This window comes from Pseudorasbora parva, chromosome 1 (assembly GCF_024679245.1).
Source record: "Pseudorasbora parva isolate DD20220531a chromosome 1, ASM2467924v1, whole genome shotgun sequence".
Classification (NCBI taxonomy): Eukaryota; Metazoa; Chordata; class Actinopteri; order Cypriniformes; family Gobionidae; genus Pseudorasbora; species Pseudorasbora parva.
Genome location: NC_090172.1, coordinates 22,683,387 through 22,709,735, shown reverse-complemented (window position 1 = coordinate 22,709,735; position 26,349 = coordinate 22,683,387). Strand labels below are relative to the sequence as shown.

At 37.6% G+C, this 26,349-nt stretch overlaps 2 protein-coding genes across 3 annotated transcripts in view; one reads left to right on the top strand and one right to left on the bottom strand.

Moving 5' to 3' along the window:
• rell1 (RELT like 1) overlaps positions 1–20,263 on the top strand; it is a 39,109-nt gene extending 18,846 nt beyond the window's left edge. Inside the window, exons 3-6 of the mRNA XM_067457315.1 lie at positions 4,551–4,602; positions 13,206–13,451; positions 16,476–16,611; positions 18,787–20,263. Coding sequence (XP_067313416.1) covers positions 4,551–4,602; positions 13,206–13,451; positions 16,476–16,611; positions 18,787–18,810 — 458 coding nt within the window. The 3' untranslated portion in view covers positions 18,811–20,263. The remainder of the gene's footprint in view (positions 1–4,550; positions 4,603–13,205; positions 13,452–16,475; positions 16,612–18,786) is intronic.
• A 2,641-nt stretch (positions 20,264–22,904) lies between these two features.
• Positions 22,905–26,349, bottom strand: part of zgc:194930 (uncharacterized protein LOC557813 homolog) — a 31,544-nt gene continuing 28,099 nt past the window's right edge. For both annotated transcript variants that reach the window (XM_067436066.1, XM_067436141.1), the window contains exon 3: positions 22,905–25,525. In XM_067436066.1, the coding sequence (XP_067292167.1) occupies positions 24,793–25,525 (733 nt within the window). In that variant the 3' untranslated portion in view covers positions 22,905–24,792. The remainder of the gene's footprint in view (positions 25,526–26,349) is intronic.

Here is a 26,349-nt window from a genome sequence, read left to right as displayed (position 1 = left end):
GAGGATAACTTGATAATAATTTTGACAAACCCTGGTCAATATTGGTCCATGATGCAAGGCCTCTCAGAACTGATAACATGTCTTTGTGGATTTGTATTATACACTGAGGGAAATATGAGATGTGGTAACCAGTCAGGCAACATTGATTGTGATGCAGCATTGATTATGTCGTAGCATTAACTGTCCTCAGTTGACCTCAGAGCGATGAATCAGCATGTCACACCAGACAACAGCTGGTGTCTCGTCTCCAGGCTGATTAAAAAAATACCTTCAGCTGATTTAACGGACTGCACAATATATTTAAACTTGGACATTTTGAATAAAAATCTGATGAATAAGATATAAATAAGGGATAATCCATGCCTAGCTGTGCATTGAATTATCCCGGTTATACCATGGTCATTTGCTAGCATTGACCACTTTTAAAGCTGTTACTGATGTTTGCAGTGCAATATTTGAGCAGGAAGGGTTGAAATCACGGTTATTTTTCGTTATGTTAGATGTAGCATTCTGCCCGATAAAGTAGTGTGTAAGTACTAGGGATACAACAATACAGTTAGTCCACGGTTCAATAAATACCTCGGTTTTTAACCACGGTTTTCGGTTCGGTATTTTTCGGGACAGGAATAGAATATAATAATAAGTTATAACCTCCTCCTCCCCCCCCCCCCCCATTTTTTTTTTTTTTTTTATAAATTCCTTTTTGATAGTGTGTAACTCTCTGTGTGCTCTAGGTCCCTGCTGACAGTTTGGGATGTTTCCAGCATATATCATTAATTTAATGACACTGGAATATTGCATTTATATCACTGTATATGGATAGGGTGGAGGGGGGTTGCAGGGTAGGGGGAGGGGGAAAAGGGGGAGGGGTCATCCCTTCGGACCCATATGAATAAACCTTGCATACAGCATGAGGTCCTGGAGTTTAAGAGGTTAAAACACGGCTAAACACCCCCTAACTTTAGTTATTTAAGTATATAAGCATATGATTGAATATTTGCTCATATAATCACGTAGACTCACAGGCACAGTCAAAAAGAGGTGAAATTAACTGAGAGAAATATTTCAAACAAAGAGAAACATAAATAATTAATTAAATGCAAAAAAACGAAATTCTGGAGAAAAAAAAATGCAATTCACAAGCGTATTGAACCGTGAATGCCGTACTGAACAGTTCAATATTATATTGAGAATTGTGACATCCCTATGTGTAAGTAATATATTATATTTATTTGAACAAATTAATTTTGTGTGTGTGTGTGTGTAATGTGCGGGTCAATGTATAAACAACCCGCACCCGACCAAAGTTTTCAACTAACCCGCCTGCAACTCGGACCTCAAAAAAAAAAAAAACATATTTGTATATATTGTACCCGACCTGTTTTTTAAAAAAGTAGTAGCTCATTACCATAAAGTTGAGCTGATTTCAACTCTCCTCTACGCCCAAATCATCCAAGGCGCTCGCCACCGGCTCCCATTGAAAATGAATGACTTCAGGCCACCTTGACGCTCTCACCGCCAGCGGTGTGAATGCACAGTAAGGCCGTGTGTCCACCAAAGCATTTTTTCACGTGGCTGGCTGCTGTTTTCAAATGTTTTCAATGAAAGTGCTGCGTTTTTAGAACGCCATGAGCGCAAAGAGATGCTGAGCAATGAGATGCTGATGCTGAGTGCTCAGCGTTTTTTACTGGTTGCCGAGAGGGCTCATTACTGTCACTTTTCACCCAACTGTCCAATCACAGTGGAGGATGTGCGGGACAAATACAACACAGACCAACCGCCACAGTCTGTGTGTACAACGTCAACAGATGACAACAAGAAATAATAACGGAACAAAAGGATTTAAAACAAAAGCCAGAGCAAATACTTTACATTTTATCTGCAATTTTATATAGAACCAATATAGAAACAAACTACCTGTGAAACACTTCCGTGGATTTTCCATATCATAATAAGCAAAGAGTCTCAACTGAAGAAAAAACTAAACACTGCCTTCCAAAACGCTCTCAAGCGCTCACAGCATTTTCAGCTGGCTAAAAACACTTTGGTGGACACGCGGCCTAATGGTACAATGGCATTGCTCAGTTCAGCGTGTTGGGAAATCGCCAGTTTTTTTTTTTTTGTCCGGCGTCAGGAAAGGGGTTAAAAGGGCTTTAAGGTGCCATTGGTGGCCTAAAACAGAAGATTAGCCTTTTTATTTTTAGCTTTCCTTGCACTGTGTAGAAATAATATTGAATCAACCGTCCCTGGGTTGATTCTCGCCTCTTTGACACGACCTGTGGAGCTGAATGTGCGCTCACTGGCTACACTTGATGCTGGATAGTGTAGTGATGTCTAAAGTACACTTTGTATTTTAGTTCTAATTGTATTTTAATTTTAATTGCATTTTTAAAACAAGGATCCTCCTTGCCAGTGTATTTTATAGTATATTGTGTCTAGTAGCCTACTATATAAATTACAAAGGTTTAAAAGTGCCAATGAGTTGAAACATTGTTAAATTGTTCTCTAAGATCTACATAGAGGGTATGTGGCTTATTTAAGGGAAACAAATGTCCAGATACAGTTTTACAAGTCAATTTACAATCCAAAAAATTGTCCCTAGAATGTAATGCTCTGTTTTTGCCTTATTTGGAAGGGTCATGGTTCATGAATATTAATGTTGAGCTCTGCTCTGATTGGCTCATTTCAGCAGCTCACGTGCATATGGTTGCCAGATTGCACATGTTTAGGTTAAGCACTGGATAGCATATGTGTCCTTTTCACTGAAAAGCTCTGATTGGGAGATTTAAATTACTGTAATCTGGAAACCGCAAGCACGATATCCTGCTCCTGTAGCTTACCCATGAAAAAAATGACTGAAAACAGAAAAAAACTTAAATATTTACTTAAAGACAATAACTTGGAAAGACTGAACACAAACAAAATGCCCCATACCGAAAATCCTATTCTGCAAATTACAAACTGCATGTAGTAAAATATGCAGCCGAGAACGATTCACACAGCATTCGCCTCTCTGGCAGAGCGTGGTTCAAGCACACATCTGTGGACTTGTTCCAGCTCTGGCTTTCAGTCCTCGATTAGCTTCAACCAATCAGCGGCCAGCTGTTAAATTTAAGTACACAATTAGATAACACCAATTTAGGTCAACCAATTACCAAGCAATGCTTAATTTTGTTGTTCAGTGTGTGGTGTACAAGGTCACATTAGCAATTGAAGAAAAAAACACACAAAACATGGTCCGGTCAAAGTGTCTGAACCATTTTGCTCCCAAAATGTTTAAATTTGTAATGGTAGTCCACTCTATGAAGAATGTCCACTCTATGAAAAATGATTTTTTTTGCTATCTTCACTTACATAAATTAACTATAGTGTGTTGCACCCACCTGTAAAAATGATCAACATGATCATCAGGTTTGACACTCAAGTGCTGCTGTCAATACAGAGAAAGTGGACAAACCCTTTTTTGTTTTAATTAGCTTTTTACTTGAATTTCTAATAATGATATGATTTCCAGTGAAATGAAGTATTACATTGAATTAAAATAAAAAGTGTACTTTAAACACCAATACTATACTATTTCATTAAACTATATTTATTCTATACTATATAACTTTTTTTATTGTAAGCTGTATGTTTAAATTCAGACAGGGCTGATCAAGCAGGTTCACGGTTCAGACTTTGCAAACCAGTCGTGAGTTTGTTCACCTTTATTTCTTGATGGTGTAAAGGCCAAAAGGTTTTTTTAACATTGCGTCTTAGCAACTTTGAAGGATGCAAGGACATTTCAGTTGTGCATAAAATTAAAACACTGATCTGAGAATGAAAATAGCAGAACTGCAGTTTTAGTTGGTTTGGTCTAGTTAGACTTATTCAGAAAAAAAACATCAGTAGTCATTCCCTGGTGACTCACCAGCATTTCAAAATCTTTCATTCTCTTGAATGTGATATGTGGACAGAAAGCGGTATTACTGCATCTTAAATCTTCTCTTTTATGTTTCACCATCTCCACAGCTCGGTAACAATGCACGACTAGTAGCACATTAACCTTATTTCTGCTCCTCTAGTGGAAGAACACAATTCATGGTGAAGTCAACTTCTTAAAATGCTCAATGAGAAATGTTCTTGTGTGAAAACGGAAGGAACTGAACGTTTTGTGAAATGTAAGGCACATTCACTGCCAGTGGTTGCACAATTCAAGTGCCACCCTATGAAAATATGAACATTTTAAAGTTGACATCTGTACCTGTATTGATCTGGGTTTAACCCAAATTTTACTGTGAGTTGACTAATTTAATATCAAATAGTCAATAATGTGAGTCTGCTATAAAATGTGATTCACTCTAATATTTGTAAGAACATGTGTATTGATGGCCTGAAGCTACCCTGTGTCCACTGCGATTATGTGCTGCAGTAACATCAGAAGGCAGTCAGCTGCTTTCATTAGTCAAAAGAATCCAGTCAAGCAAATGGTTCTGCATCTGAGGCTGCAGAGTCTTTCCTGTGCTAATTTAGGAAGTCATTTAATAAACTCTTTCATTCTCTTCCACCAGCCAACTCCGATGCTCTCAATGCCATGGTTCAGGACAGCATAGACTCGGATGGGTAAGTGCTCCTTTATGCCTTTCATATACCTGATGTTAAGACCTGTAGGTTTGTTTTTCTTATGTACATCTGCAGTTTTCATTTTTAGTTGTTCATAGTTTGCAGAAATATGGTGTTTTAAATTAGTTCCAAAAACAAATCATGCATGCATTCATACATGTTGCCACACATGCACACACGCATGTGTTTCGCTATATTAGACTTATATTTATTTTACATATCAGGTTAATGGTATGAAGGATATTGCCTAACTAACCCAACCTTTACCCCTTTTCCTACTCACAGAAACATACAAAACACTAGCTGTAGACCAGTAAAATGTCCTCAATAGCCAGTTGTCATAAAATGACAAAAACTGGACATTTGACACACACACACACACACACACACACACACACACACACACACACACACACACACACACACACACACAAACTGGCGTCAAGGATTCATTAGTGTATTTAAACCAATGTTATTTTAGTTTTTACTTTAGTTTTAAAAATATTATGAATTAATTTTTAGTTTTAATGTTAATTTTAGTATAATGTATAGTAATTTAATTTGGTATTTAATTAATGTATTATTATTTTATATTGTTATTTAAGTTTGCTTTATTTTTGTTTTAATTTATGTCCATATAATTTTCTACTTATTTCAGTTTATTGCCAAGGCAAAATTTCTAATTTTCATTTAGTTTAAGTTTTTCCAACTAATACTTATATTTTATTTTATTTCAGCTTTTATTAAATTAACAGAAATGTTTTAAATAGTTTTAGTCTAAGCTAACGATAATAACCCTGATTTAACCCTTAATTTTGTATTTTCATGACATAAAAGGATGTAAAAATATATTTTAATGATATAATTAAAATTACCACTATGTATATTATGCCAATAATTTAATTCCATATGTATTCAAAGTATCCTCACTAGCGGCCTCAGACATTTGGATCTCACTTTATATAATAAACAAACTTTTAAAAGCACAGTAGCATACTGCACACATATTGAATGTGATATAGTGAAAGGGTTAGTTCACCCAAAAATCAATAATTCAATAATTACTGTCATTACCGTTGCTTCTTAAAATCATTGTAGAGCCACTGTAGTGAGATGGGCTTTGTAATGACATCTTTAGAGCCGTTTATGGGTCTTGAGAGAGGAAATGACATTGGTGTCAATGTTGGCCTTTCGGAGCCATCGGATCTCAACAAAAATATCTTTATTTGTGTTCAGAAGGTCTTACGGGTCGAACAACATGAGGGTGAGTAATTAATGACCGAATTTTCATTTTTGGGTGAACTAAACCTTTAAAAAGGTGTTTTGTAAAGCAGTACCTCATCCCTCCAAAAGATGGCACTGTCACTTCTCAAATAACGGCAGCAGCAAAACAGATCAGACTTGATGAGGGATTGAGGTGGTTCTGTCTCTCATGACACACTGTGAGGAAAATCACCATTAAGCAAAAAATATCAATCATTGGCAGTGCTGCAAGCCAGAATAAGATCCAGGAAGATTTTCAAAAGCATTTATACAGAAGAGGAGTCATAGAGTACGAGTGTGGGTGTGCCAATGGTCTCCACCTTAACATTCTATTTGACCAGCATGATGACATCAGTTTGTAGATGACAGTTCAATTCCTGGTACTATGACTACTATAATAAAGATAAGATTAAAGATGAAAAGTGACATTTTTTTTCTTACCTCAGCTATACTAAAGCATGTTCCTGAAACATTTCAAAGTACATGAGTGAATGTTTGTTCATCCTGAGCTGTTATATTGTAACGCGTTATTCGTCTCATGTAATTCACTGTCTTACACGTCAGTCCCTAGATTAAAGGGATCATTCACTCATAAAAAATGAATGTTCTGTCATCATACACTCACTCTCATGTCATTCCAAACCTCTGTGGTTTTATTTATGCAGTGGAACAAAAAAGGAGATAAATGTACTGGTTGCTTTCAAGCTTCAACTAGAGTTTAAAAAGGACCATGAAAGAATCTTAAAGGGTTAGTTCGCCCAAAAATGGAAATTCTGTTATTAATTACTCACCCTCTTGTCGTTCCAAACCCGTAAGACCTTCATTTATCTTCAGAACACAAATGAAGATATTTTTTGATGAAATCAGAGAGCTCTTTGTACCCTCCTTAAACAGCTATTTAATGAAACTTTCAAGGCCCAGAAAGGTAGTAAAACATCGTTAAATGATGACTCCAGTGGTTCAACCTTAATTTTATGAAGCAACAAGCATTTTTGTGTGCCAAAAAATAAACCAAAATAACGGCTATTCAACCATTTCTTCAAGTCTGTGTCAGTCTCCTATGCTGTTGACGTAGTAAATACAGTGCAGGACTTCCGAGTTACATCAGAGCTATGCTGGCTTACCATTGGCCGATGTTGTTCACGTAAGCAGTGCTGGCCAACGTGCTGGCCAACGTAAACTGCATAGGAGACTGACACAGACATAAAGAAATTGTTGAATAAAGTCGTTGTTTTTGTTTGTTTTTTGCGTGCAAAAAGTATTCTTGTTGTTTCGTAAAATGAAGGTTGCACGACATGGACATGGACTATTTTAACGATGTTTTACTACCTTTCTGGACCTTTAAAGTGTTATTTAAATGGCTGTCTATGGAGAGGTCAGAGAACAAAAAAATCTTAATTTGTTGTTCTGAAGATGAACAGTCGTATGGGTTAGGAACGACATGAGAGTGCCCAAAAATGCAAATTCTGTCATCAACTGCTCAAAGTTAGACTAGAGAACATGAGTAATTTCAATAGGTTAAACCAATGCATTGATAGTTACACTCATTTTCACAAACAAAAAAAAAAAAAATATATATATATATATATATATATATATATATATATAATTATAACATATGATAACAGAATGTACAGCCGCTCTGGTGAAAACGGTGATGTTATTCAGCTAATTTCAATTAACATAGTGTCAATGTGGGCAGATCAGTAATTTAGTTGACATTTAAGTGTCCCCAACTGAGCAAGCCAAAAGCCAAAGGCAACAGTGGTAAGGAACCAAAACTCCTTCAGGGCCAGAATGGAGAAGATAAAAACAGGCTCAATCGGGGTGATAGTTCTCCTCTGACCGTGTAAGATTATGATCCAGGCAACTTTACAGGCTAGAGGTCATATTAGATTTAAAAAAAAACACCAAAAGGTATCAAGAACCTTTAAAAATATATTCATATCTAATTATTTTTTATTATCCTTGAGGCTTGGATATCCATTCATTGTAAGTACATTGAAAAGCTCAACCAGGATATTTTTCAAAATTTCTCCTTTAGTTTTCAATGAAAGGCATATGGGTTTGACTCAACAGGAATGTGAGTCAATGATGACAGAATTATCATTTTTGGGGAATTCCTTTAATAATTTATTTCCCCCAAATGTCCTCCTCTTGTATGTGTTTTTCTTTTTTTCTTCTGAGCATTCATGTGAACACCAGATTGGGTTGAACAATGAGGTCACTCTGCTTGAGTCTCTCATGCTGTATAAGCAGCTGAGTGAATTGACTTCCTCCAGTCAAGAATGAGACTGATATAAAGATGAGGGGAGCATAGGGAAGGTGAAATGTTTAGAAAAAATAAGGAGTGATGCTCAGAATGATACAGGCCATCCATGAGGGAGGAGTGAGGGGGGTGGGGGGTGGCTTATTAGTGGATGGGTGGAGTTTGCCATTTAAAGTATATGTTACTTGCAAAATGTATTTGTCAGAATACACAGCTACTCATAAATAGTAATCAGTGGAGAAAGATGACATCACTTGCAGGGCTGGGAAAGTTACTTAAAGGCCCACTGAAGTGCCTTGAAACGCACCGCATTATTCAGTGTGTTGATGTAATTTCCCCTGAAACGGGAAGACAGGGTGCGACATATCAAGCAGTTCCTCCGCTTTTCAAAAATGGCCTATAGTGTTGTGTTTATATCACAGAGTGACTTGAGCCTTTCAGCTCGGTAAAGCTGCAGTTTCCTACTAATCTCTAACCGGTTCTCATCATAATCTCCTCCATATCGCTTTGAAATGCAGCATTCTGTGCAGAATTCAAATGGGTCCGATATGTTTTGTTGTCTGCTCTGACTTGCGCATGTGATCCGCTCTGTGCTATAGCGCTTCTGGACCGGAACAGAATGTGTCTTTGGTGCGCGTGAAACCAACATGAAACCAGACTTTGTTCACCTCAACTGAAAGCATGTTTACACTTTGTGAATCATTCCCTATTCCCTATATAGGGTGAATTCATGGTGATTGGGACACCTTTTCCAAGTCATCTCAGTGGCAAAAATTGTCCCAATCGCCCTTGAATTCACCCAAGTGCACTGTGTGTCATTCACAATGTAGAAAATAAACGTGTGACCGATTTCAGCTTCAGCGTCTATTAAGGGTTGGGACTCCAGGAAGTATTCTTGAGAGACTGTAGGTTTTGAATGCTTGTGTCTTCTAAATGCAAATGTTGTCATTGTTTTGAAACACACCAGTTTATTTATAACCTTTAGGCTAACATATTCATACTAAAATTAGATTTTGGCCTTTAAAAACTGTAGCTTTCCAAGTTACAAGCTGTCCAGTTAAGAGTAGTTCAACTACAGACAATACCCTTCTGAAAAAGTAGCTAATTACTCTGAAGCTACTTAAAGGAACAATATTTTCTATTTATATCTCTGTTTGATTACGGTTATCAAATGACAAATAACAATGTATAGGTATTATCCTTTAAAAATGGGTTATTTGATCATCGTGCACTGTTTGGGATATTTCTCTCTGATCCACATGGAGATGCTGAGAAACACAATATCCCACATACTGGGAAGAATAAAAATGAAAGTCTTTACATATGCAATAAATATATTATTTTAAAAACTATACATCGCAGAAAAACTTAAAGGAAATATCACATTTTTCTTGCCCATTGTTAAAGGTATGAGTTGTTTACAAGCTGTATATTCCAGGAGCCTGTACCTTGATGGTAGCTGAACAAACTCAGGATTACAGAATGTTGAAAAACTCAAACCAATCCAGTACGGCTTTGCTGGTACCATGATCATCTGCTTTCTCTTTCACCTCCTGCTTTGATCCTGAGCTTGTGGAGCTTGTGGCACATGAAAGTATGACATCAGCAGTGAACAGCCAATCACCTGCCTTTCAACACAGAGAAAAGTTACTATGGAGATGAACACTGCTAAAGGCCAAACCACTTTCATGGAACCTAAAACCCAGGATTGGCTCAATCAAAAATGGAAACTTACCTGGATAGCCTGCAAAACTGGTTTCATGGTATAGGCCCCATGATTGTTCTCTGTGGATTGTAGGTAAATATTCCACTATGTTCACACCAGCGCTCGTTTTCTTCCTCTGCCATATCATTGTAAATAATTAATAATAATAATTAATTATATTTATATAGCGCTATTCTAGACACTCAAAGCGCTTTACATATTGAAGGGGGAATCTCCTTGACCACCACCAGTGTGCAGCATCCACCTGGATGATGCGACGGCAGCCATATTGCGCCAGAACGCTAACCACACACCAGCTGATTGGTGGAGAGGAGACAGAGTGATGAAGCCAATCATTATATGGGGATTATTAGGAGGCCATGATGGACAGAGGCCTGGGCAAATTTGACCAGGATGCCGAGGTTACGCCCCTACCCTTTATTGAAGGAGATCCTGGGATTTTTAATGACCACAGAGAGTCAGGACCTCGGTTTAACGTCTCATATCTCATATATCTCTACCACATCAAGTGTTTGAGTGCTTGAGTAAGCAGGCTGAATGATTCAGACTGAATCTCAAATGGATTTGGATTGTTCTGTTTACCATTTGACTCTTACATTGAAAAGAACAACTTAAAAGAGTGAATAATTCTCGCTATTAACTAGCTGCTTATTAGCCTGCATATTACCAGGACATCGGCTGTTTATTAGTACTTATAAATCACATATTAATGCATCTCTTATTTCTATCCCTTATTTAATGGCATCCCTTATTTCTACCCAATACATAAACTTAAATGCTACAAAAAACTACCTATTATGAGTTTGAGGCAGATCCTAGTTAATATTGAATACCAAAATCTTACCGATATTAAAGTATTACTGAAAAAATAGCTTGCTACTGAAAACGCTACACTACTTTAAAAGTAGCATCACTACAGTCAAGCTACAGAAAAAATGTAGTTAAGCTATTATCATCGCTACTCCCAGCACTGGCAGCTAGATGGTGTAGTTACAGCATTTACCAGCAGGGGCTAACAGGACCATGGCAACCAGCTGAAACTTTACCCCCTAATGACTGCATTAAGGGGACAGGAACATTAATGTTTATAAATGATCAAACTGATCTTGCACTGTATCATACATGGAAATACTTCTGGTGTAGTGTGCGTGTGCGCGTGTGTGCGTGTGTGTGTGTTTGCGTGTCTCTCTTCCTCCTTTATGTTCCTCATGCCACTGCAGGTAACAATTGAAGCATCTCTGTCCTGCTCTTCCTCTGCCTCTCGAGTGAGGCACGCACGCATATGCACACAGAGCAGAACAACATCCCGCAGTGTAATGAAGACAGATAAGAGACGACCACTACATTTTCCTCTTTTAGCTGGCAGAGTGGAAGGACAAAATAAATAGAGGGAGAAGGAGAGAGGAAAAGACAGAAAGCAGCAGGGGAGAGAGTTAGCCTGTCTGAAGTAACTGATCCATTTATGCTGCATTTCAGCTAAAATATAATACCTGCGAAAGGTGAAGCTTGGAGTGTTAAATGCATTCTTCTATCTTGCCTTATTGTGTGGCAGAGCTCAGTGAATATATATTATACACCCGATTTCTAAAATATTGTAGTTATCTTAAATATTTTAAATATTATATCTTAAATATTGTAGTGCGTGTATGAAAATATGCATCTGAAATTGTGTCTGAACTGAGTCAAACAACCACTGTCACCAAGTAGAGTCAGCAAGAAATTATGATTTTCACAAAATTAAGACCAAGAAATAATATTTAGTACATGGTAATAAACAACATGTACTTAACTATGGTTTTATTTAAAACAAGGTTGAATTTATTTGATAAAATGTTTTGCTTCGAACTGTCTTTTTTGGTGAATCGATTCAAAACACACATTCAATACCATCACTCAAAAATATACACTACCTTTCAAAGTATGGCTGTGCAATATCGCAAATGTACATATAGAAATATGCATATCACAACGGCATGCAATATCTGAATGATTTTAATAGCCTACTTCAACATTGTGAAAAGTGTAAGTTTTAGGTCGACGAATATAGCAGAGAATCGACTGGGCACACAAATGTTATTTATGTGACTTGCTTGATGTTAAAAAGAGTTATTAGATGCAATAATTTGTGGAAAAAAACAATAACAGCCTCACACTGTCTGACACACACACACACACACACACCGAAACGTGAATGATTTGTGACATAAAAGTCACAAAAAACTAAAACACTGCTGGTCACTTTCAGAAGTTGTAAGGATGCTTTCTTTTCCCAGAAAGAATGTGAAACACAAATGGTTTCAATCTATTTTCAGTTTTATTTTTATTTTTAAATATATAATTTAAATAGATTTTACACACTAATTGCATTATCGTATCGCATATCGAATATCACATTATTTAGCAAGATATTGCATATCGCATTTTTCTTCAATATTGCTCAGCCCTAATTTTTGGAATTCAGCAAGGATGCCTTAAACCCACCAAAAGTGACATTTAAGGACTTATATTGTTATAAAATATTTCTAGTTAATATTTCTATTTAAAAAAAAAATGCTTTTCTTTTGAACATTCTGGTCATATTATAATGAAAGTATATTACAATGATTTTTAAAGGACCAAAAATTCTGATTTGCCATCGCAGAAATAAATACATTTTAAATATGTACCGGTATATTACTAATGAATTAAACTTACCAATTATAATGCTGTTTTTACTGAAATTTTAAACAGATGCTATAAAAAATATTTGATGGTTAATACTCATGAGTCACGACACAAGGACTAAGAACTCTTTAGTCAAGCTTAGACTATCTGTGTGTCCGAACAATAGCATAAACAGTTTTAAATAGTGTGTGAAAGTGTGCGTTATGCTATGATACACATTTCATATGTTAGTATGCTTGGAGAAAGTCAAGTCAAGCACATTGTGGGTCATATTACCCAGCGTAGTGTGTTCTGTTGCACAGATTTACTAACAGCTTGCGTCAGTACAAACCCTCTTTTGGCGTTAAAAAAACTGCTTTTAGGATTTACTACAGAATTAGCGCTGAAAAGGTGTGGGCACAGTTATTTTGTGGCTGACCTTATTGATTATGCATTTGTAGGAGTTTCCCTTTCAGATGCAAAATTCATGGGAGGAGACTATTTCAATGAATCATGCTAGATGGTTTACTAAGGTTTGTGCTTGTCAACGTACTGGGGTTTGCACCATTATTTACCGCCCAAAAAAGCACATCTTAAAACTGATGCTAACTGGTAGATTGTGTTGGACATTTTTTTGGAATTTCCCCAAATCTTGGGCATTTCATGCAGTTAAGCTGATGTTTTCTGTTTCATTTTCTGCAGTGGCCCTGTGACACCAACTTCTCCAAACACACCCACGAGCCCAGAGAGCCCGGTTCTGCCGGGGCTGCCGCCCAGCGCAGCCAAACACACCTGCAATCACCTGCACACCATCGGAGGAACCGGAGGACATAAGAATACCTGCCACCGCTGCAACCAGAAAAAATGGCCTCTGATGAGACGCTCGTCTATCAAGAAAATGGACAGACGCAGTCACATAGGAGAGGTCACCGTGTTGTCTGTGGGCAGGTGTGTTTTACATACAGGAACACTACGGGTGCTCTGATCAGGGTTATGGGGCCTATCACGATTAGCGGTCACTGGAAGTAGCATTGGCGGATAGCTTTCACCGATACCGATCACCGCGATAAATAATACTACACGATAAATAGAAGACTTAAAAAAGATCCATTTGGGGTTATTTAGCTATTCTTAACAACAATGCATTTTTTATTAAAAAGTTAAGACTTATCATGAATTGACAATTCTTTTATTAGCAAGCAACATATTCCATTCCTTCTCTTAAAGGTGATTAGGAACAACTTAACAATTATAGCATTTCTTTGAAATATGGTATTAAAAAACACTTTAAGGCCGCATTTACACTGCAGTTCTCGATGCACAATTCTGATTTGGTGATTATATCCAAAAAAATATTTTTTTGATGACCCGCTTGCATCATCTTTTAAAAGCGACCTATAGCCGATATTTGCATTTATACTACACACAGGCGAAATGGCAAAAGAAGCTCTGACCCAGAAAAGGAATTAAATCAGCACGATATGCAATGGATGCAGACAAAATGATTATTCAATGTTTTGCTTTCCGTCCTGTCTTTAAAGGTCAAAACATTGCTCTTGTAATGCGGAGAAAAAAGAGGAGAGCCCTTGATCGGAGTTGACGTCATTTGCCTCCATCCCTTTTTCAATGACGTACGACTCGCAGTACTACATTTTTAATGTAATTAAGTATTAAATGATATTCAATATGAAACACAGTGCAGTAAAAATCACAGTGTTATGTTTTGGAATGTTGTGAAGTAAAAGTTTTCCAAAGAAGAACACAGATAAAGGACATATACCGGTACTTGAAAAATAAAATTACTTGGAAAGTAAAAATAATTCAATACTGTCCGCCTCTGGGTTTCTGTCATTGCAATGTCTCCGCAAAGATGCTGCAAATGTAATCCACCCTAAAAAAACACTTATATACGCAGAATTTATGAGTCAGTTTTTGTGACCCTTAATAAATAATAGGTGTTTTTATGGTGTATATTAGGGTTACGATACCAAAATCCCAGCAGTCGGTGTTGCTATATACTACGTTTTCTGTATATAATTATATTCATTTAAACTAACTGTTTAATAATAATTGTTAAACTAAAATTGCTCATGTGTAACGGATTAGGAGTATAATAATTAAATAAATCGTATAACATAATTATAATAAATAATCATTGCCAGTCAATTTCATATTTTATAACCTTTTACTATGTAGTGACCTTTAATTTGGAGCAAGAATAACTGGGGGAGTGACATTTTGACAGAGAGAGATGTCACTTTGCTCACAGCTGATGTGGTCCAAATTTAGTTTAAGATCTCTTACCCGGTACATCTCTTACCACTCCCTCAGTTACTGATGGAGGGAGCTCCGATGGAGCATAAAGGTGAGTATAATTCAATTTCCACATCCGGATGCGCCTCGTGTCAACACAGCTTTTAAAGTATACCCAACCACAGATGGCTGAGTTCGACACACGCAGTACCATTGTGAGTCTTCTGTCTACTGTCTTTCTTGCGCGTGCGCTGTTGTACGCACACTGTCCATGCGGCCTCAAAAAATGACATCACGTGGTGCGCAGACGCGGCCGAGGTATACACCGGGCTTAAGTTACCATGGACACCTCTAAAATCGGAGCCAATTTCATGAATAGCCAGCTATGTTTCAGTTTATTTTGAATCAATCCTGGTTTTTAGGCAAAATAAACCGAAACATAGCTGGCTATTCACCTAAACCGTCTTCATGGTAAAGGCATGTCACCTTTATTTATATAGCACTTTTATCAATGCAGATTGTTTTACAATACAGATTGAACAGAAACAGCTTTGCAGTGATAACAGGAAAAATAATGCAACAAAGTTTGTTACGGCTGTACAGCCGCTCTAGAAGAAACTTGTGTTATAATCCATCTTAAAGGTCATATAGTGGTACATGCACTTTTAGAAGCTGATTGTATGGAAATGTGTGTTGGCAGTGCCAGTACACAACCATCCTATAATGATAAAAATCCATCTAGTTTTTATTTTATTTTTATATTATATGTTTTCTCCTGTCTCAATTAATGCCGTTCAACCGTGTGACGTCATACGATGGGCCCCCCTCCCAAGATTGTTGATTGACAGCAGCGTTTTACCTCAGACCCGCCCTGAGTGAGCTCATCATAGTCCGCCATTGTTGATACATGATTGTGGTGTTCTGTTCTTGGGTGTAATAATGAACACAGCAGTCATTCTGATGCTCCTATATCCGAACCGCTGAAGACACAGTGGCTGAGTTTTGTTCTCGTCAATGCTTTTACGTTTGCGCGAAACCGCAAAGCATTTCTCACCAGACTGCTTTAAAACCTCATTATCATTGAAAGCCACATGCTCTGAAATGGCTTGGTGAAAACAGAGCTGTTTTCGACCAGGTAAAGTGAGTGTTTTCTTACAATACTTATGAGAATTTTTAATTAAAGTATATTACAAAGTTTTAACTTGGACACTAAAGAATCATATTAACTTGTACAACAATGGCATTATATGACTCCTTTAAGTAAGTTCAGTGATGCAGTCAGATCAATAACATTGTTGAATATTTAGTGTCCCTTACTAAGCAAGCAAAAAGCCAGTGGCGACAGTGGCAAGGAACCAAAACTCCATCAGGTGACAGAATGGAGAAAAAACCTCGGGAGAAACCAGGCTAACTGGGGGTGCCAGTTCTCCTCTGGCCAATGAATGAACAGTGCATGATTATGATTCAGGCAGCATTACAGCTCAGAAGTCAGATTGAATTGGAACATTCAGAATATTTATCCAGTTCCATCTGGGTGAAGATCGGAGTCATCCTGCCGGAGAAGGGTTCGACTGGCTGTCGTATCGATACACAGGGGGAGAGTGTAGTATAGGCCCCTAGACTGGCCCTGGTTCACTGCTTTTGTTCCAAATGTGCTAAACAAGTTTCAGGTCTGGGCTTTGTCCACTGTTCTCATTAAATCCTCCTTTCTTTCTCTAGATTCCGGGTGACAAAGTGTGACCCCAAATCAGCCCGGGATCGACGGACGTTGCTGATCACTGAGCCTAATGGAAGTGTCCCTGCTTCACCTTCTACCACTGACGCCCCTGAACGCAGCACAGGATCACAGTCACAGGTGAGCGGCTTTAGTGTAGAAGAAAACATACTTTTCCTCACGATGGTCTGTCATTGCTAAGGCCGCGTGTCCACCAAAAACTGTTTATTTTTTGTTTTCAATTGTCTGCAAAGGGAGCACTGTGTGTTTAAAAATGGCAGCAGCGTGACGTAACCTCTGAGGGGAAATATATAGGTAAAACGCAGCACTTGCCGGTCACTTTTTACCCAGCTGACAAATACCAAACTGACCAACTGTCACATGCTAATTGCGCCACGACAAACAACAATGGAGGATGTTAATTTTGCTGCTCTGTTTTTTCATATCTTTGTCTAGACTACCACGATATTAAAATGAAAATGAATGCTTGAAGGAATGTTTAGCTCACTGTAAGTTTCTCTAATGCAAAAAACACTGATGGACACACGGCCTAAAGTTTCAGTCACATTTATTGTTGTTCGAGTATATTTTGGTTGGCAAAATCCAGTCACTTCAATGGGAATGCACACGTTTGGGAGTTTGCTGCGGGTTCAAATTGCTAATGCGTATTTGCCAGGTAATGAACATAAAGCTCAGGGTTCCCACTCGTCCTGGAAAACCTTAAAACCTTGGAAAATTGATGAAAATGTTTCCAGCCCTGGAAAACATGGAAAATTAGAGCAAATGACCTGAAAAATCTTGCTGTCCTGGAAAATTATTTTTTAAAAAGCTCTTTGTTTTTCTTTTTTTTTGTTTTACTGACCCGAACGATTACCACTAGTTGCAGAAAGTGCGAAGGGATGCTGAGTTTTGACGCGTGAGAGAAATGTTTAGTCTTGTGTTGCCACATGTTATTAACTGCTCAAATGAGCTGGTAAGCAGCTACCTAATCACATAATTTTTATATAAACTCAATTGCGTGTTATAAAGTCAAAATTTCGTGTTATAAAGTCGGAATTGCGTGTTATAAAGTCAGAACCCTAAAGTCAGTTATAATTTCTCAACTGACCTTTTCAACTCGCAATTGTGCAAAAAAGTCAACTTACTTAAAGGTGCACTTTCCTTTTTTCTTTTCTTTTTATTCTGTAGCGGAAACAAACTTCCATAGTCATATGCTGCATCCTAATTCGCCTACTTATACTACGTCCTAAAAGTATGTACTCTTTTTGTGAAGAAAAAGTAGATACTTTTGAGTGTGTAGCAGAAAAGTATGCAAGCTTTGGGACATACTACTTCGTCATCTATAACGGACTCTGTCGCTTAGTTATGTGCATCCCGTCACTGCCCTGTAAGTCATCGTCAGTTCAAATCCTCCACATTCAGATTAATCTCCTACTGTATCAGAGAGAAATGTAGCCGCATGTTGATCTGCCATGTGTGGGTCTTTAATGCAGAGACTCTCCTCATGTGTCTGCAGTTTAAATACATTGATGCATTTAAAAGTTAATGGCCAAACGTGTCATTACTCAACTTCATAGTGCTGCTCAGGTGAGATATAATGTGGACAACACTGAATAAATATCTTTTTGTCAGGTTAAATACTGATAATGGATCACTCAAACTCCTTTATCTAAACCTCTGTGCAGACAGACAGACCTCCGTCAGACTCGCACGTCCACCATGTTTGTAGTTTTAACACTTTGTATCTGTGTTTGTAGTTCTTATCGAATCCTCGTCCAACTCCCAATGGGTTGTGGGCAATATCAGCCGTTAGAGTTCGAATTCTGACCGGAAATAGTAAACTATCCGGGTATCTTTGGAATACTCTTTGCAGCATACTATGATTTGGGACATGCTAATTCTATTTTCGAATACTATTTAGAATGGATAGTATGCGAATTGGGACGCAGGGATAGTGTATGATTTAAGAGCTTTTGATAGTTAACCCATGGCAATAAACTTACCAAAAGTACGCCTTTTAAAGACTTAAGAGAGCAATATTTGGCGTGATCCTTGTCTTTTATTTTCATCGTAGTAAAATAAAAAATGTCCTGGAAAATGATCACTGACAAAGAGTGGGAACCCTGAAAGCTGCTTGGTTTTAAAGTGACTTCTGTGTGAGCTCTGCTTCATACATCACTACACTATTGACAATGGAACATTTTGCCTGGGAAAGTTTGCAGAAATGTGACCGCACCTTAATGCACATTAAGCAAACTCTCCATAGAGTTTAAAAAGTAATATTTTATCCTTGTCTTGTGTATTGTTTGTTTTTAGGAGAAAGGAGGAGGTGCAAAGTGACATCTGTAAAGTTCCAGCTGCTTCTCGGGTGACGTTTTTAAAAGATTTTAATCCAGAAGAAGTCACGCTTCCAGAAGGGAAAACGCCTCGAACTGATAATGATAGATGTGATAATGAAGGAGGAAAAGAGGATGATGAATGAGAACTTTTTTAAGGATTATCCGTCATGTGACACGTCAATCGTGGAAAGGCAGCAGAAGCGGTTTTATATACATTAGCCGGTCACCATGCAAACCTTTCTCAAACATCCTCACGTCATTATCAGTGGTGGATGGCATCATTTGCACTTGTTAATGGCTATGAGCGCGTCAATGGTTAATCCAACCTGGCGCCGTGGTGGGAGATCTTCGCTATTCCCAGGAAGTGGAACGTTTTGTTCAATTTTTTTTTTTTTTTTGCAAGCTGTTATAAACACAGAAAAACAGAGCCATGAAATGTCTCACTGGTTACAATCCAGACCAAACTTTTTTCTTAACCTGCCATCGTCTTAAATGGACTGGGCTTCCATCTCTTCACTAAATACACCTTTTCACCTTTTGTTTTTTTGTTACCCTTAAATAGGGTTTTCTGTTAATCAGGTAAAATTGCATGTTTAGTAGATTTATTTATCATCCTAGCGCAACTTAAATGACTGGAAGATTGCTTGGTGATATGTGGATTAGTATGAGTTTAGAGCACAGCGATCATTTCACTAGTCTGCCGAACACTCAACAGTTTAGAAATGTTAAATATTCTTAGTTTCATGATTCAGTATAGCTTGCATGTGTCCACATCATTCATAAACAAATATAATGTCGGTCGTATACAATAGATAAGACTGTATCCTTCACTATACTTAACATTTATTGTTATCTTAGGGAACAAAACAAAACAATGTGTGCCACCTCCAAAAAAAAAAAGTGTCCTTGCTTTAGTGCCAACCATAGGCAAAAAGGGCAACAATAAAATACTTTTAATAGTTCTGAACATTTTAACCAAAACTAGTTTTCCAATAAATATATTTAAGGAATTTAATGTATTTTGCCTTTTATTAATATATTTTCATTATTTTGATATTGTGCCAGTGATTTATGTTTTGCCTTATTTTTGTTCGAGCACAGGTAGGCCTCTAGATGTATGAGGTTTTCCAGCTTGTTAAAGTGCAGGAAGGATTATTAAGATGCCCAGAGCCTTCATGATCTTTTCCAGCTTGTTAAAGTGCAGGAAGGATTATTAAGATGCCCATAGCCTTCATGATCAAATTTGAGCTAAATGTATTCAGACGGAAATTATATTGACCTGAAATCTTAACGTGTACAGAAATGGTCACTTCTAGTACCGTTACTTCTAAAACTGACAAGAATTTAAGAAATGTAAAGAATGTGTAAAAAGAAAATGAGTAAGAATGTGCTGTTATATTTTACTGAAAGTTTTGTACCCAGAATTTATATACATTAAAAAGATTAAACACACATTGGACTGTTTGGTTTGCTGCTGCTTTACCTGAAAACCACATCATCTCCATGTTAAGATAGAACACAGATTCCCACACAGAATGTACTTGCACTTTTGCTACACTTGTTGGTGTAGCTCAAAGGTAATGGCTTTATGGATTCTTGGAAACGTTAACTTCTGTATGTTCTTCCAACTTTCTCAGCACAGCAAACTCTCTAAGCTTTCGCCCATAGTGAGCCCCTGAGAAGTCCTTGGATCTTTTCTAGTTTTCTAGATCAGTAGGGGTTTGTTAATAGGTGACTGGTGTGGCACTAATGACCTTCAGCTCCAAAACTCAGACGCTGAAGGCTATTATTTCCCATCTCTCCGTGACTGCCCTGCCTACTTAACCATGACCTGTTGGAAAGTGTGTGTGACCTTGACCATCATGCACATTGTTTTTGTGAGTTGAGGACTATTTTTGTACTTTAAGCATCAGGGTAGGCTATTTCTTGGAAAAAAAAGAATCATTAAGCAACAAGAATGTGCAGTACGAGTCTGGAGAAAATAAATGGTTAACCTGCTGTAGAGTATTATTAGTCTGGATATGTTTTGGGATTTGTAAATCATTAACTCAAGCCCACACAGACTTAAAGAGACGTGTGTTGCAGATTGATTCTGCTACTTTTATGTTGTCTGTGCTGTGTACAAACAGCCAGATACAATGTGCTGAATTCAGGGTTTTAGTTGTTGTTATAAATGGTGTATTTAACTTATAACACTTTGAATCATCGCTATTTTCTATACTGGCTTAAATTAAATCAGGTCAGTAAACGTTTGTTTTAAAAAAAATCGTTGCTTTCATTCAGTAATTGTTTTAAAGGAAGTGTATGTACGATTGGTACTGCAATCACTATCCCCTCCCCCCTCCCCCCCTGACTCGAGGTTGCCAGATAGGCTGCAGGATCCAGCAGGAACGTTTGTAGCTGCAGCTGCTGTAACTAGAGCAGATCTGGCAACCCGGATGCCCAAACACTACTGACTTTGTGATTGGTAGATAGGTGAAGGGCGGAGCTTCAGGCCAAAACACAACATGTCAACATCAACATCAGTTGAGGGCTGCAACAACAACTTTTAAATGACAATATCCTGGCTGGACTACTGTTGCCAGTGATATAAGTATTTGAAATGAACATGATTTTTTAATGTCTAGTGACATATCAGGGCATTTTATGATTAATTGAAGTACATTTATTTCATACAGTTCCTTTAAATTTGGGGTGCGGTTGTAGCCCATAAACCACATAACATTAACCACCAATAATTGCATAAGCTCTGTTTTGTTACTTTCTATAAGTGACAAATCGATATAGGCTATCAAGGTAGCGCGATCGTTACAGAATAAACATAAATGAACATTTGAAGGAATGTTGAAAGATACAGCACAACTTACTGAAACGTACATTGTGTAATCAGTGTTTTAACCACGCAAGGGCGTCAATAAAACGGCTTGTAAACAATATCACGTAGCTTTTAGCATACCTCGAGTCATTCAGTGTCCAGCTTTAGTTTGTTAGTGAAATCAACTCTTTCGCTAAATATATACACTATATTAGCCTATATATTTATTATGCAAGTTTAATGTATGAAAATATGTTATGGCCTCTGTGTTTTAACGAGTAGAAACAAAATTTTATAATAATTATATTTAGTAGTTAATGCAAAAACTGCCTTATATGCATTTTACATGTTTAGTTTCCACTTTTTTTTTCTTATTAAGCATCACAACTGTTGTCAACATTGATAATAAATTAAGCACTAAATCAGCATTTTAGAATGATCTCTGAAGGATCATGTGACTAGAGTAATGATGTTAAAATGAATATTTCACAGTTTCTGTATTTGATCAAATGCACTTGGTAAACATTAGATACTATTTTTAAAAGAATTACACAAATCTTACTGACCCCAACCTATGTTATTTTATTATTTAATATATTCTCATCCTGAGATGCTTAAGATGGAGCAGAAACTTCTAGAAAAATATTGAAGGCTCATTATTTGAAATTTGAATAACCATATTTTCATTGGCATACAGAGTCAGTTTTAACCTTGGGGGTTTAAAAAACAATTAAGCTTTTGGTATTTTGACTTTTTTGCTAAAACCTCACCTTGAAAGTTGGTTTCTGTTATATATCTACATCATTGGTCCATTAGTGGAATTCAATAATATTCAATCACATTTGAATTGCCACAGTTTTGCAGCAACCTGCCATAGCATATACAATTCTCTGTTCCTTTCAGTTGTTTGATCGTTTTGGCCAGTTTTTGATAATATTCTGGGGCTGAGCAACATAAATGAGGGCTCACTCCACAGTTACACAAATGATACAACTCGCTCTCTCGTCAATCAAACCAGATAGAATTATGTGCAGCTCTCTTATATGCTAAACACGATGTCATAAAATAACCTCTTGTACTGTTAAAAGAAGAAAGTGAGACATTTACCCTTAGATATCAAAGATCAAAGCATAAATATATAAAAAGAGCAAATCATAAAAAAAAGGGTGCAAAATCAGTGACAATGAATGTGAGGTAAAACATTTTTTAAAAAGGGATGGATGGATTTAAAAAAGAACTCTTAGCTCACAGGGCCCAAAAAAAAAACTCCACAATTAAAATCTTTTGAAACAAAGTTTATAATATACAGTCAAGCACGGTTTATTTTCACCCTCGCACTCGTCTGAAAATAAAAGGATTCATCTGCATCTTAATCATGTTTTAATATTTTATAATCAGGCCTTTGTAGAACTGTACAAACCTCACAATTTTCAATATGTGATCTCTTTGGATTTCAGCACAATATAAAAGTCATACACATACTTCAGGACACGTCTTATACTGTCCAGTGAGGTCTGGAGGGAGATATGATTAGATTATATATGAGGCCCTATGGCAACATTAGCCACAAGACAGAAATGTCAACAGATTGCATCGCAAGTCTTATGATTTAGCGCATTGTTTTTATTTTCCCCGGGTTCATGTGACAATTTAGTCCTCTGGTAAAAGGCAAAAAGAATGGAATATAAACAGTGTATTACTGTGAATGTGCAATAGATTCAAATCATTCAATGCAGGCATAGTGCTATGTCATTAGAAAATCACTTCCTGTCAGTAACGTTTACTAATTAACAGGTTTAAAAGAAATGATTTTGACCAATACATAACGTTCAACCAATGCATACTTGGTAAAACATTTGGAAATACTTAATGACCTTCATCAAATAAAAACAAGGACCTTCATAAAGTACCGTGGAAATAAAAAAGTTAAATAAATGTCATGTTGTAAATGGGGGGGGGGGGGTACATTTGTTTTTTTTAATCTAATGTATAGGAATGTCTGCATGAGATAAGTTATATTAGGTGATCAGAGTAAGGTTCTTTTCATCAGGCCTCTGATAGTTAACCAGGACTAGTTTAGCGCATAACCCCTGAGCGTAGAGCATCAACTACCATCATTGGCCTGATCCCACTCTACACGCTCCCATTTTCGAACCCTAATAGCCCACAGTGCACCATCAACAGAAATATACAAGGGTGAATCTCACAAAATGTATCATGAATGGATCAGATTTCAAAATCTAAAGGAAAAACACAAGAATTTAGTTTATTTTCATGAAAATTAAATGTTCCCCCTCAGATTTTCTTGCACTGCACTGTCAAAAGTCTCCAAATATATTACTTATATTGTAAATTAGGTATACATCATGATTGTATTTTTTTTACATCAAAATATTTAATTACAAACCCAGAATAAATATGCCTTTTTATGCCAAATATAATTTCCCATTTTTATGTCAGGTTGAAATCTGTTTTCATGAGACTCACCCATGATTTTCTTGCATTTTGTGCTGTACATTTATGCATACAAATAAAGCACATGTCGTCCTACAGCTCTATGAGTGTATATGATATATTCACAGTGTAACAAGCAAGAAATAGCATATTGATCCTGTTGGGTGAGCTTGATTTCACTGTATTAAGCAGTTTGATAATTATATAACATCTCTAAAAGTGCATTAAGCACAGAAGTAACCCCACACCAGGACACTGGCTTATTTGCTTTTCACCACTTCTTTGTATAGAAAATGTATGAAAATAATGATGTAGTGCTTTGATTTAGCCGGGCCTCCACACAGAAGCTACAGGAGGAGAGGACAATAAGAAACAGAGCTCATTTCATTATTATACTGTGTACACAACAGCTCTGAGGAAAAACACTCAGGAGTCTGGTCTGTTTGGTCTGAGAATAGAGTTTGTCCGTTCCTCTATATTGCACAGATGACCTTCATTTGCTCAAGTACATCTCATAAATAGTCCGTTTTTGTTGTGTAAACAAGCAGCAGTTCCTGTTACCCAGTCTTGATTTTTTTTCCATTCAAAATAAAAGTACCTACATGCAGACTGTAGGAAAGCTTCAATTTATGTGTGCGATTATTTGGCTGTATTCAAATGCGGAGAGCGAGTGAGAGAGTGAGTATGGAAATCTCCCATGTAGTCGTTTGACCGTCACTCAGAATCCTCTCCTGCGGTCGCTGCGTCCAGGGCGGCTAAGGCCTCGGCCACCATTGATTCAGTGACGCTCACACAATCTATCTCTTTCTCTCTTTCTTGCTCTCCTATCGCAATCGAGGGTTCTTGCTTTTCTCTGTCCTCTATCATGAGCTTTGTGTCTGCTGAGGAGAGGCTTGTACTGCTGGTGTGCATGTCCACAGACAGCACGCTTTCCTCATCGGCTGTGTCCGGAGTACCGGCCAGCCTGCTCTTCCTGTCCTCGTCTTCTTCCTCTTGTCCATAGGGATAACCGTCCGATCCGTCCGTCCCTTCTGTTATCCCCCCGCCGCCCAGGCCGGAGTCTCGGAATCGCTCCTCTCTCTTACCCGGTTCCGTTCCCAACATCGACTCATTTTGTATGGGTTGGCTGGTGCGTAAGTTTGGGGCGGCTTTTATGGGCGTCCCCTCGCCTCCAGGCTGGAGGATGTAAAGGCTCGGGTCATCCTCAGCTGGGCTCGATCGGATCTGCTCCCCTGGAATATTAGCATGGAGCCGGTTGATGTGGTTGTTGTCTATGTCGAGTTTGGTTGGGCTGGGTTGGGTGCTGTACCCCAGGTTGTGGAAGCCCTGCTTCTTGTGGGTGTTGTCCGCCTCCTCCGGGAATGTGTGAGACTGATACAGAGAGCTGGTGGTGGGGTCCCGCTTTCGACCAGGAACATCTACAGGGACTGAGGGATCATAGATGTAACTGAAACAGAGGAGAGGGTTTAATAAAATTAATTCAATTATAATCCAGTTTGGATTCAATTAAAGACTAAATAACCAGTCATATAAGATATAAAAGTCAAACATAGTCTAGTGGTTGACCAATTGTTGGCCTTGAAGCAGAGTATTTTTTTTTAAAAAATACACAAGCAAACCCAACTGTTATCCATTTATCCCCCGTACAATCTTGACTGTCATTCCAAATATTCATCTATATAAATTCTCACTGGTAGTCAATTTCGTCATCACATACAAAATGTGGTGCCTTTTTCAACGACAACAAAAAAATTCTGGCAGGGTGGGGGGAGGTTTATAACCTGATATGTGCAGGACGTTTCAATGCACTCATAATTTGCATAGCACAGGCAAACTGCCTTACTGACGAAAGCACAGTCAGTGTAGCGAAACGACATTTGTAAAAAAAAAACAGATCTAGGAGTGATAACATTGTATTGTGTCCTGTTTCCTCTTTTAGGGATTTGTTTTTCCACCTTATCACATAACATTTCCATTTCTATCTTTACACCAAATTACAGGCAGTAAATAGGGAGAGAACAAGAATTGTGAAAACAAGAGAAGGAAAGACCTGCATCAAAAACCTTTGTGTGTGTGTGTGTGTGTCAAGTAAGTCAAAGTGTGTCAAAGTGTGCCTGGTGTATTTGTGTCAGACACTTCCTGCTGAGATCCTTCTGTTTTTCACACCCTTTGCCCTGCCGAAAACCCACATGAAAAAAGAGAGGCTTTCTTCATGATATTCAGCCAATGTCAAACTCAAAAGATGTTCATGTGTTTATATGTCTGTCCTTG